Consider the following 13,059-nt stretch of genomic DNA (forward strand, 5'->3'; position numbering starts at 1 on the left):
ACCTTGCAATTATCCAGGATTCACTCACAGGGTGCAGACGTTTAGTGGACAATCTATTCACTGCTTCCTCTTATAATGAATGCTCTATGAAAATTCTCAGTTTGGAGATTTTTTTGTGGAAGAGCACTTCTAAAACATGAATTGCACAAATTAAAAGAGAACAAGGTTAGCTAAGGTAAAACTGAAGCTTGTTGATGAAAAGGAAGTGAGCGGCAGAAGAAATTTTAAATTGTCGAATGACTCCCACAATTAATGGAGGAAGTGGAATAAAAGTTCTTACATAAGGGGTTTTTAATCAAACATTAGACGTAAATTCCACCCCTTACTGACGTGTAACATTTGTTAACAATCTATCCTACACTGACCTCAGCACAAAACGTTGAGATGTTTCTATTTGGAATTAAAAAAATATATATATATATACATATTTTTCTTAAACTAGATTAATTACTTACAATCATTTTTCTAGCGAGAGAATCAGCTCAACACTATTTTTTAAATTTGTGTCTTTGTTTTTTTTTAATCAGTATGAATGTCAAATGGGGAGAAAAAAGTTGAATTCTTTCAGTATTTCTTTTAGATGACAGTTGGATTAGTTTTACCTGAATTTCATACATTCATTCACCTTCCAAACTTCTTATCCACACAAGGATCACAGGCCTGATTCTTACATTTAACACTAATGCCCATATTTTCCAAATGTAGGACAAGAAAGAAATGTTCTTTGTTGTTTGCAAAAGTGTGCCAAACATTTGCCTATCAACTTTCCACTGCCATATTTGCATGGCCGGGCATAACAGCAGACTCTAAACCACATTAGCAGGTTCAGTACGTATTGTGATAGCCGCGTTTGCGTAATTCTCAACTTCCTCTTTTTCATGCGGTTAGTTCGGAACTGTGGTGTGACGCTCATAACTCACTTCTGCTGCTGGTATATATAAGTCAGTTTAGACTGACAGGACAATGTGAGACCAGCATTCGCATCCAAAATTTGGAGCCGCTCTTCACTTGCTCCTGCATGCTTGCCCAAAAAACAAAGACTTCTACCGCAACCATGGCACTTGTCAAATCCGGTGAATTTACTAGCAAGAAAGAGCGCCCACAGATCCATTCGGCATGCAGGTGAGTCATGATATTGTCAAATTTGATATGAGAAGTGATATTTTTAGCCTGATATAATGTACTTGAACAAGGTGCTGATGTTTCGTTGGACAGGGAAGGCAGCTTAAAGTCTCGGCTGCAGTGCAAATCCTTGCGAAGCACGAGAGGGTAACTACACAAAATGTCACCAAAAAAAATAGCCATTTAACTAGTATAGTAACACATTGCAACCTCTTGACATTTTCCAGGCTTTGTTTCGAAGAATTGTCACAGTGGTCGCTCTCGCTCGAGAAACTTATAACATCAAAATGTAAGTAAATCCTTCCGTTCCGCTGTGTCTCGAGACTCTTCGGTTATCAATGTTCTTGTTCCACCTTCTAACTGCTGACATTTTTCTCTGATTAGATGGAACGAAAATATTCGAGGCCTTCCTGAAGTCAGAGTTCAGCGATGAAAACATAGAGTTTTGGTTGGTCTGCGAGGAATACAAAAAGATCCGTTCCTCCTTGAGGAAGACATACAGAGCCCAAAAAATCTTCAAACAATATATACAAGCCGATGCCCCGAGAGAGGTGTGTGAACCTTGGCTGCCCACGCTAACTTATTGGTAACGGATGTGGGAGATGCCAGAACCTGATGTAAAACCATGTGGTGTGTCCTTTAGATTAACATTGATCACAAGACCAGAGACCTGATCAGACGAAACGTGAAGATAGGCGGTGCGGGTTGCTTTGATGAGGCCCAGAGGATCATCTACGGACTGATGGAGAAAGATTCTTACCCCCGCTTCCTCAGGTCGGATATCTATCGGGCTTTTCTGGACTCTGTCTGAATCAGTGACAATAAATACAACTATGTATCTCAAATGTATATTTTATAAATAATACTTGCTGCATCTTTTATCAAAATGGTTCATTACGCGTATGGAAGTGACCACAGTGACTGATTTCACATCCGAAGCATAGGGATGCTAGTCGAATGAAGTTGTGATTTTGCTGTTATTCATTAAACAATGTCTGTGTCTAACGTGTTGTTTTCATATATAAATGCTTTCAGCAGTTGTCAAAACTGTTAAGTGAAACTATGGTGAGAACTACACGAGGTGGAAGCATTAATATACAGTTAACGTAGATGAACAGCATGTCCAACCGCTTCATATTAAATATACTAGCTGCCATCTACAGCGATAGACATCCAATTTTGTTAAACTGGCCAATTCAATTGAAATGAGCATCTATCACCATGTGTGGGAGTTCATGTGTATCAGAAATGTTGCCTATGTAATGGTAAGAATTTTCGTATTCTGAAAATACTGTGCGTTGAAAAATAGCAAATCATATTGTGGACATTTTCACAGTATTAGAATATGTTTTTAAAATTGTTTATAGAGCTTTACTGAATAATTGTACTGCGCTAAATTGAAAAATCTGCATAATATTATGGATAACTCCTATGCATGGTTGCCTTCTCAATTAGTTTCCATCATATCAATGTTGATCTTGTTTGGTATCTTATTGTTAAGGTTTGACTCATGAAATGACTGGCATGTTTTCATCCATGCTTTTTAAAGGTTTAGAGAAAAACAAAATGTGACAGATTTCCCACTCGTACACAAACACAAAAGCCCAAAGGATGACAATGAGGTCTCATTTGAATTTGAAATGACACGCCAGTGCATAAACAGACTACACATTAACAACTATTGACTTCATGCAAGGTATTGAGGGAATATTCACAACATTTTTCACCATATTGACTTCCAGAGTTTTAATTTTATTTTCAAAAGCTTCTCTAGCTGCCGGGCTCTACATCTGAATTCAGTTTTCCTCTACAGTCCTAATCTGACATGCTTATACATACTCCCTGATGTTATGTTGTTCTGATGACAGGGACGTAACAACATGCTTTTTGAAGCATGAAAAGTGTTAGAACAAAATTTTCTCCTCTGACAGATATGAAGAGGAACTATTAAGGCCCACATCCGCATTTCATATCATTTGCCATCCTTGTGACTGCACACACACCCTTGTGGAGGCTGAGTGATAAGTAACACACATCACTATGTTATGCAGCAAAAACTGGGGCACGCTTCTGAAATGAAAACTGACTAATATGCTTTAAGGACGTGAATCCTACACCTGGCTTTCTTAACTTATTTACTGCCATTGGCAATGATAGCTGGGCAATTGTTTACAAACTTAGACTTTACAGTCAGCAGTCTTAGACATTTCTACACCCTTCTCGTGGAATAAAAATGTGTAAAAATCCATATTTAGCCATAAATCAGTTCATTTATTTCTGTCTTGTTTCTTACCGTCCACGCAGTACATTCTTGAGGAAGATGGCATTTTTCTTGAAGACACCTGCTTTCCCAGCCAGTTAGCCAACCACTATAATACGGACAAGTAGCAGAAAAAAATAGATTAGTCAAAAGAAAATGTTCTCTGGAGTAAAATGTAAAGATAGAAATGGAAATAAAAGATGGAATTGATTTTCAGATTTGAGTTCAAACTACTTTGTACACATGAAATTCACTGAGTGCAGTGGAATGTGGAAATAAACTAATGCAATATGTATAGAGTGTTATTTAAAGACATGCAAACTAATTCCAGAAATCCAGGCTTAAAATTCCCATGGTGATCATAAAAGGGGTAAAAAAAAACCTCACTGAACTGGCAACAAAAGATAACATTTTCGAAAATAATGACAGCTTGACTGATTAGTAGGAATAGTGTCTTGAATGTAAGCTAAAACGACGTGGAAACATTCAAATGCATTGAGTGGGGACAATGTGAAAAGGCTCATAACATTCCTACAGTTAATCAATAAAGAAGTACGACATTTTTGGTGACAGTTGTGAACTTGTAGGCCTGTGAACATGGATAAAAATAGCAAATGACATGCAACAGGAAAGGGCGTAAAGTGTGATTTGACATCACAGTTATATTCAAATGTGACTCCTTTTTTTCAGTTCACAGACGGACACAAGTAATGAAGGTGTGAGGGTATAAAATAAAAAATAAAAAGAACGTTTATATATTTTTTCACCATTATGGAAAAAAAACTTCCTGCAAATTATAATTAAAAAAGGGAGTGGAAGTGGAGTGCATATTTGACAATGAATAAGCTTTGTAAAATATCTCGGAGTCTTAGGGGCTCTAGGAGAATACAAATACTCCATGATTTCTTTGAGATGTACAACGAGGCATCATGATTCAGTGGCATATTTATTTCCTGTAGACACAATGCACAAAAAAATAGGGGTTTTCATTCAGAATCCTTCACGATTAGCTTAAATCAACAGATTTGTAATGGCTTTTATTCATATTCAAAATAATACATGATGTAAAAAGGTAATAAAATACATTGGCTTTCTTTTGTGGTCCGACTATAAAAAGAACAAGAACAATCGAGAATTCTCTTGAGACGCTCCTTTCTCAAAAAGGTACTTTGATGCAATAATTAACTGAATGGCTGCCATTAACAGTGATGTTGTTTTTATCTTGACAAAATCTTTATGCTCTTCTTTTGGGTCAAAACAAGTTGGACACTTAGCCTTTCGAGACATGGAAATATCTGAATTTTGTAAGGAAAACTTGGACTTTTGGCTCGCCTATCATTGGACAGACCGGATGAGCGTACACAGAGAGCGTCATACATTTATGAAGCTTACTGTACATACTTTTTGGGAGAACTCCAAAAAACCCACATAGCCATGGCTAGAACATGAAAGTTCCACATAGCAAAACCCGGATTTGAACCGAAAATCTCGGAAATGCAAGGCAGACATGCTAACCATTCAGAAAATGCAGCAGAATTTCATAGACTCATAAATAACACTTGGGCTTTGTAGAAATGTAATTTTCCCATTGTAATATGTGTAACGTTTACAATATCTCAACAGGTCAACTTGGATTTTTACACAAAAGATGTCATCAAACAAAATCTTCAACAGCCGGCTTCAACCTGTATTGTTGTGGCACAAAAGAAAATCTACAATCTGATTGAGAACGGATAAAGGATTTGTTTAAATGCACTTCTAGGAAGCACTAGAAAAATACTGTGATGAAGAGCACTTAAAGCACCAAGACTAAATCTGTGCTAATCATCCTTTCATTGTAAGTCCTCATCAGGCTTGAAAGACTGCCACTTCATGTGTTTATATCTAATATCATTACGTGCCAAACATTCATTTTTTTTATAACACTTAACCTCGCTTCTAGCTTTAAATAAATGTGATGAATAGATAAGATTGAAAATAAAGGACTATATATAAATGAAAAGATGAGATTTAAAAAAACAATTAAAAAGGAAATATAAATAAGGAGATTACTAACATAATAATTTAAGTTAAAATCCAAATGAATACAAATAAATAAAGAAGATTTAAAAACAATTAAAAAGAAATATGAAATGAATTCATAATAATTTTTAAAAAATCTAAATGAATACAAATACATCATGAAGAAAGTGTTTTAATAAAATAAAATTGAAAAATATATTTTTCAGTAGTGCTTACACTATGCTCAACCTATTTGTTTTTGTTTTTTATTTTTAATGTAATTCTTATTATTGCATTCATGATTGTTTTTATTTTCACTTTTATTTATTCAATTATTATTTAAAAAGAAAAACTGCACACCACGTTTAATAATGTAATGTTAATTGTCTGAACTCAATTTGGATTATAAATATTATTCCTAGCAAACTTTACTCAAAGACAGCAATGAAAAATACAGAACTGTCTTGCATGAATTTGGTGAAATATTTTCATTCATGAATAGTATTGCATTTATTCCACAAAAATGTTGCTCAGGTAGAGCAAATGTGCAAAAAAATGTGATTTTTGATTTGTAATTTGGAGTGACATGAGTTTTATTTGAGCCCAACAGTAGTTCTGTGAATTTTCTCTTCAACTATATTATATTTGAGGAAGGAAAAATGTTTGATCATGGCCTTGTCAGGAAAATAAATAATCTAAAATGTTACACATTTCATTATTATTCAATGCTGAAATATGGAGCCCGCTGGGGCGAATAGTGTAAGCATAGATATCATGTGTATACAGTGAGAGATGCATAATTCGTGATGGGAGCCAATTAGGACGGCAATTACCTCTTGTATTTTAGGGAGAAAACCACTCACCTTAGGTTTGATGCAATGGAATCTGTAAAAAAGATCCTTTAAAACAGCCGCTGCTTACTAACGCCACGCCTCCTACGTCATTTTTCATTGCCGTCTCTCAAATATGACGTAATTGACGGTTGATTGTTATTGTTATTGTTTTTTTTCCAGACACCTGACCCTCCCACCCGCCTTATTCGTCTATGGATATTTCTGCATTTTTGCAGAATGGATCTAACATATAAACCGAGGACCAAGTATGATGTAAAGATAGAAATGTGGAGGACAGTTTTTGTTTTGATTTCTTTTTGTATTTACATTGCTGAACTCACTTTCCCAGAGTTCAGTGTACTACAGCCGCTTGTTGTCTCTGTGGGATAGAGGCAGGCCTCTCCATATTCACCGAAGTTCATACCAGTGTCCAAATATAGCGGTAAGTTTCAAGTTTCTCATTTCAAGTTATTTCCGAGTTCAACGCCTTCTTGATTGTCCACCGTAGACTGGATATTTTGTCACAAATTGAACTTAATTTTAGTCGAGTCAAGTCGTTAGTTTCCATCCCAGGCGATCGCCATCCATCATCCAATCAAGGAAAGTTGGGAACTGGCAAGATTTTTCCTAAATCTTCATCTGATTAATGTCATAAATTGACGATCGCTTCATTACTGACCAATGTTGGGCGTTGGTGAATGTGTTTACTAGATCTGATAGCTCAGCTAATTTAGCTCAAATAACCTAAAACAGCTTTTATAGCATTAACTAACAGGGGAAATGATATATACTAACACAATGGAACAAATAACGGTTCGAGTGTTTAAACTCTCTGTCAATTGTTCAGTGAGGCTGTGACTCTCTTTGTATCTTGTGCCTTAATCGGCTTTAGTCTATTTTTGGCAATGTACTAGGCCAACTGTTGATGTTAAAAAGTCACCACTGGACAGCTGATTTCTTTTGGGCACTGACAATGTTATCTTATGAACATGTAAACATTGTTTTGAATTCATTTTATTGGCACATTTAACATGAATGGCGTAGGACAATCAATTTTCCATTGCGTTTGTCCTATTTTTGAGTGTACAATTTTTCACACTGGCATCTATGTAAAGTTGTTTCACCTATTCAAGGTTGTCCTCGGTGTGACGATGGAACCATCCGGATGCCCTCCACCTTGTCCCGGCAACCATACTTTGAATGCAGCGGGTGATAATTATCACTGGGAGGTCAGCGACAAAGTCAGACTCCGCCGTTTTTTGTGCTATGGCTCGGAGGGAGACATTTACAATGCCATAGAGGAGGCTCATCTCCTCGTGATGCATGCAGGAGCCCTCCTGTCCATGCTTCAGGAGGGCCAAGGCATCGAAGTGGTGAACGAAATCAAAAGCTTTGCTCAAGATGGGCGCGCTGCCAGACTGGAACCCTGCATTTTTGCCTTGGCTCTGTGCTCCCAGCATGCCGAAGTGACGACCAAGCGTGCAGCGTTTAAAGCTGTCAAGGAAATTTGTCAGGATCCCGCTCATCTATTTTCTTTTATTCAATATAAGAAAGAATTGAAGGAGGACATGAAGTGTGGAATTTGGGGAAGGGGACTGAGGAAAGCCGTGTCTGACTGGTATAACAGCCAGGATGCTCTCAGTCTTGCTGCAATTGTGACCAGATGTAAGCAGAGAGGTGGCTGGTCACATCGAGATTTACTCAGGCTTTCTCATACCAAACCAGCCGATGAAGGTGAACTTGCACAAATATATGACATAGTATTACATGCAGTGATTTGAAAAAGTCTTTGCCCTATTTTCAAGTTGCTATTGTTATTTATTTTGTCAGAGTGACATCCCAAATAACAAAAAAAAGCTGTATACAAATGGTGACATTATTTATGATGGAAAAAACAAACATTCAAAATTGATACGAGTGCAGAAGATCTAGAAACTAGGGGCGTTATAAAGAAGAATGTTTTTTTTGTTTGTTTTCTTCAGCTATTGCCTTGATCAGCAAGTATGTCTCAAAAGGATGGAAAGAAGTTGAAGTGGTCTATGTTAATAAAGAAAACACAGTGGATGTTGCCAAAGTGCTTTCATACCTAGAAATAGTGGAGAAGGTCAAGCATAGTTGTGATGAAACAGCGGTGATCAATTTGATTGAGGAGCACAAACTGGAGAAGGAGCAGCTACTTACGGACCACTTGAAGTCCAAATTAGTGAGCCAAGTTGCATTATTTCATTCTTTATACCTTTTTAACAAAGAAGCCATTTTCATTGCTGCTTGTGTTTAGAGTGCATTTGATCTATTGCCACTATTTTCTCTAGGTTTGGAGGGCTCTGTTAAAGGAAATGCCGCTTCAAACAGTCTTAAATATGCTTGGAAAGATGACGGCCAAAAAGGTGCTCCAGCCTGGGGGGTCAGAAACCCAAGCACTGTGTGAAAGAATCCAGGCGGAGGCAGTACTCAAAAACGTATGAACAACTGCTCATACATTTGAATATTTTAGGTATATGCAAATTTAAACAATAACAAATTGCAATTTTTCCATCAGGAAAAAATGCACCCTTTCAGCATACTCTTGGCTTCTGAACACTACAAAAGAGGTCAAGGCTACCAGGGTAAAACGAAGTGGGGGGCTGAAGGCACCATCCTCAAAGCCTTGGATGTTGCATTTTATAAGAGTTTCATGGTGGGTTGAACGTGCTGGCAAGAAAAATCGAACAGCATCAGATGAAAAATAATAATAATAATGGTTGTTTTCCAGAATGTGGAGCCCGTTGGAAAAAGCTTTGTTGTGGCTGTGGATGTGAGTACATTGTTGAGCAGCGTTGTCCCAGGAACATCAGTCAGCACAGCATTTGCTGCTGCAGTTATTACCATGGTAAGACTGTGGCAACTCCCCATTGTGTGAAACATCAGCGTTTTATAAACTCACTTAGATTGGGTCATTGTAATCGCAGGTTTTTAGACAAACGCTTAACATTTAAATTTTAATGTCAGACCCATTATACTGCAAAATATTCAGAGATGCAATGGGTCGAATCATTTATTGGGTTCTGTAATTTTAATGTTTCACTCACCCATCTAGCACAAATAAGTGAATCACAACTGCACCATTAGTGACCTTACTTTAAGTTTCCTTTTAAAATATTTTCTATGACATGCCATCTTTCAAAATATTCACTATTTGAGTTGACTCAATGCTGAATCCAATTTTTTTTCAACATTTTAGGAATGTATTAAACTCTGGTGTCTCAAAGAGTTCTCATTTATGTTGGGAACTATATGCTATGTCCTGTTTGTTCAGTTGGTAAACACCTGTTTTAATGTTCCCCATTTTAACATTTTTACTAACCACAGGTGTTTGCAAGAACAGAGGCAAAAACCCATGTACTGGCCTACTCTGAAGGGGCATTGGAACAGTGTTCTGTATCTGCTGACATGACTCTTGCGCAAACAACCAATGAACTAGTAAAGGTAACATCTCTGAAAAGACCCTATGCTTCTGTTATTTTACTAACACAGAACCAGAGATTTTCCCTACAGTGTGAAACCACGTTTTTACTTTTACTGCCTTGACATGAAATGATGCCTTTTTATATTGTTTATTTTAACTTTTGATATGTGCACTTAATTGTATGGTTTAGATCCCTGGAGGAAGTACAGATTGCACTCTGCCCATTACATGGGCCACCGATAATGGGAAAGCTGTGGATGTGTTCATCATTCTCTCCAACAACCCATTGTGGACTTTCACTGCAAGGCCGCTGGAAACGCTCAAGAAACACAGACAAGTACCTTTTTATCATTTAGTTTAAAAAAAAAATAGTATGACTGCTATTATTTATCCTGATTATTATTATTTCTGAGTAGATTAGAGCTTAATTTCACTTTTTGTCCTGATTAATCTGTATGTGCATTTCCTGGACAGATATCAGGATGCAATTCCAAGTTGGTGATGTGTGGGCTGACAACCATAGGACACACAATTGTTGACACCGAGGACAGAGGTCTACTGAGCATCTCCGGTTTCGATCTCGGAGCCTTTAGCGTCATTCGTAATATGGCACTGGATTTAATATGAACGTGTTCATTCAGGCTTTGACAGGCATCATTTCAATGCAATTTGAAGGAACATAGTCGACAAACATATCTAATGTACATGACGTAATACCTATAGAGTTCTACTTAGAAAGTAGGAAGCTGAATCCCCCAATAGTCACATTTCTGAATACTTTTTTGTGGATTCTTTTATTTTCATATTTTAATTTGGTTTTTGAGTTCCAACAACTCCCGCTGTGAGTGTAAAACACTAATAGCTTTTTCTTCACTAATGCAATTGAATGGGAGTCACTTATTTATAGATTTCTACTGTTCACAGTACTGATAAATACCAGCATTTTACTCTTGTTTTTCTTTTTGTATTTTGTTCCTGACAATGTCCAGCAGGCTGGACAGACCTCTCGAATTGATGTATTTTGCTCACATGGAATGGCAGTTATGACATGATTAAATATTGTGCTGCTAGAATATTAAGGTCCATAACAAGTCCCTTTATTTGATTCTCAAGGACTTTCCACATAAAGACATTGGCAGTTTGTATTGCTGGCGAATACAGCTTAAAATAGTATTTCAATGGTTTTGATTGGTTGCCGGGATCTTTTTCTACTGATTGCACAATGCTTGTATGAGCGCTTCACTTTTCTAAAGATTTCCAAGAGCAAATTTGAGTTTTTCCATTTGCGCGTTTGTTAATATTGACTTGATTACCACTGTACTTATACTAGCTCATGATTCTTTTGCAATATATATAATTTCTATTACAAACTAGCCGTAGACTAAATACAATAATATTTTTTAAGGACCCAGTATTACACACTTAAAACAATTGTCAAATTCACACACAAAGGTGATAAATCTTTGCCATTAAATGATTATCATTGATGTTCATAATGCATTTTCATTTGTGATGGTTGTGTGTGACAGAGTGTGAACCTGTTTTGGACTTTTTAATTTACTTTTACACTATACATAGCTATTATGGGCTTTACTGTAATACCCAGGAAAAGCAAATGGTATATAATTGTTTCTCTGCTGACCTGTTGATTTGCATTTGTAGGACAGAATTTTTAACACAAAACACTACCCGTGCTGAATGAAAAAGAGAAAATGTTTAATAAACAGTTTACCTGTATACAAATAATATGCCGTGTAATTCTTTGAAATGTTAAAAACACACGGGCCTGTGCTTTGTTGAGAGAATGCCTTTGATTATTGTATACAACATTACAAAAATCACTCCTATTTACATCCCATTTTTTGTGATCCAACTCAGCTGATCAAGTTTCTGTTAACTTTTGCATCCATAACTCAATCTTAATTTGTATTTGTTTAAATATTCTTTATAGTGAAATTACCATCATATAAAAAAATATTTGCAGTTTCTCCTTATATATTACAGGATTTATCGAAAATATTTATTCATTCCGTTCATCTACGTGTATCTTGTTAGAAGACAAGCCTGTAAGACAGGGGTCTCAAACTAGCGGCCCGCGGGCCAACTGCGGCCCGCGGGACGATAATTTGCGGCCCCCGTCTTAATATGAAAGATCGATTTTTTTTTTTTTAATTTTTTTTTTTAATTTTTTTTTTTCATTTTTTTTTTTTTTTTTTTTACCCCTTTCCCCATGATGGCGCCGTTTAAGTGGCAGCCAGTGGCAGTAGCTCTGTCCACTCATGTTTTTCTTGTTTTACAGCATGTTTTACATGAAAAATTAGAGGGAACATTGACATGCTCCTGCTTGTGGCAGGTGTGATACTGGTGTGCCGATAGCGAGCAATGATGATGTCGTGACCGGATGATTCGCCTAAAGACGTTTCGCCGACGGATGTTTGACAGACGGACAGGTCGTACTAGTATTTGTTAGTTTAATGATTAAATACAAATACTAGTATTTGTATTTAATCATTAAACGCTGTTTTCAGCTGGATTTGACCGAATTTGAGAGCATTTTGAGCCGTTTGGCGAATGGACGTCTATAGACGTTTTTTTGCCTCCATCGCGATATCATCCAGTATTTGTATTTAATCATTAAATGCTGTTTTAGGATGGATTTGACCCGATTGCTGTCATTTTACGGCTCGGTTCTGCTACATCTGCCTGCCCAAGAGTGCTTATTCCCGGACTGCCATTGATGGTAGACGAACATTGATTTTTACTATAATTTGGACAACACCGGCGGCGGGCCGGATTAAAAATCCTAACGGGCCGTATATGGCCCGCGGGCCGAGGTTGAAAAACTTGTACACACACGATCCGGCGGGGCGAGCGTTCGAATCCCGTTTCGGCGAAACCTGCCCGTCTGTCAAACGTCCGTCGGCGAAACGTCTTTAGGCGAATCATCCGAGTACCGATGATCTCGCTCACACTGGTACTCAGTGCGCTCAGGGAGGTTGTCTTTCTGCTCAGACCAACCAAAAATTAGAGGGAACTTTGGTTCGGAGCTGAATGAACCAATCACGGTGAGGTATACGGCTCTGGAGGGCGGGACATCGGCCGGGCTGTCCAGTGCCTCGCTCACTCACTCATTCATTCCTCCAATCAGCTGGGCGGAGGAGAAGCCGTGAGGCCGATCACTCCGCTCGGCGCGCACACTCCTCCGCTGCTCTCAGCATAGAACTGAATGAGGCGCTATGATCCGTGATCCAGCCTGTGTCAGTGTCTGTAGCCATCTCCGCGATTGAAACGGAGAGCGAAAGTGCACATGCGCCACAAACCCGCGCGAATGAATGTGAAAGATCAACCCGAGACTCATTCCAAGTGGAAAAACATATTACAGAGCCCCAGAGATGTCT

General features: G+C 37.7%; 2 protein-coding genes and 1 long non-coding RNA gene across 5 annotated transcripts in view; 2 read left to right on the forward strand and 1 right to left on the reverse strand.

Annotated features, from left to right (window-relative positions):
- LOC144085559 (uncharacterized) overlaps positions 1–6,337 on the reverse strand; it is a 60,528-nt gene extending 54,191 nt beyond the window's left edge. For all 3 annotated transcript variants that reach the window (XR_013304182.1, XR_013304180.1, XR_013304183.1), the window contains exons 1-2: positions 6,247–6,337; positions 3,416–3,491 (exon numbers count right to left, since the gene is read on the reverse strand). This is a non-coding gene — a long non-coding RNA (uncharacterized LOC144085559). The remainder of the gene's footprint in view (positions 1–3,415; positions 3,492–6,246) is intronic.
- On the forward strand, positions 925–2,029 carry LOC144085904 (regulator of G-protein signaling 13-like). The gene is made up of 5 exons (XM_077615588.1): positions 925–1,122; positions 1,216–1,269; positions 1,350–1,411; positions 1,507–1,673; positions 1,766–2,029. Exons 1-5 carry the CDS (start codon positions 1,019–1,021, stop codon positions 1,931–1,933), a joined length of 555 nt encoding a protein of 184 aa, XP_077471714.1. The 5' UTR covers positions 925–1,018; the 3' UTR covers positions 1,934–2,029.
- ro60 (Ro60, Y RNA binding protein) lies at positions 6,277–10,740 on the forward strand. The gene is made up of 10 exons (XM_077614949.1): positions 6,277–6,482; positions 6,566–6,658; positions 7,350–7,950; positions 8,199–8,419; positions 8,529–8,675; positions 8,756–8,893; positions 8,969–9,085; positions 9,565–9,681; positions 9,852–9,998; positions 10,136–10,740. The coding sequence occupies exons 3-10, from the start codon at positions 7,368–7,370 to the stop codon at positions 10,286–10,288; spliced, it is 1,623 nt and encodes a 540-aa protein (XP_077471075.1). The 5' UTR covers positions 6,277–6,482; positions 6,566–6,658; positions 7,350–7,367; the 3' UTR covers positions 10,289–10,740.
- Positions 10,741–13,059: the final 2,319 nt, after the last annotated feature.

Source organism: Stigmatopora argus, chromosome 12 (genome assembly GCF_051989625.1).
Source record: "Stigmatopora argus isolate UIUO_Sarg chromosome 12, RoL_Sarg_1.0, whole genome shotgun sequence".
NCBI lineage: Eukaryota > Metazoa > Chordata > Actinopteri > Syngnathiformes > Syngnathidae > Stigmatopora > Stigmatopora argus.

Bases quoted from the DNA above. Each gene is read 5' to 3' on its own strand.
- LOC144085904 (XM_077615588.1), top strand. From the start codon at position 1,019: ATGCTTGCCCAAAAAACAAAGACTTCTACCGCAACCATGGCACTTGTC. The intron at 1,270-1,349 runs GTAACTACACAA...GACATTTTCCAG, and splicing joins TCCTTGCGAAGCACGAGAGG to GCTTTGTTTCGAAGAATTGT. The intron at 1,674-1,765 runs GTGTGTGAACCT...TGTGTCCTTTAG, and splicing joins AAGCCGATGCCCCGAGAGAG to ATTAACATTGATCACAAGAC.
- ro60 (XM_077614949.1), top strand. From the start codon at position 7,368: ATGGAACCATCCGGATGCCCTCCACCTTGTCCCGGCAACCATACTTTG. The intron at 7,951-8,198 runs GTGAACTTGCAC...TGTTTTCTTCAG, and splicing joins TACCAAACCAGCCGATGAAG to CTATTGCCTTGATCAGCAAG. The intron at 8,894-8,968 runs GTGGGTTGAACG...GTTGTTTTCCAG, and splicing joins CATTTTATAAGAGTTTCATG to AATGTGGAGCCCGTTGGAAA.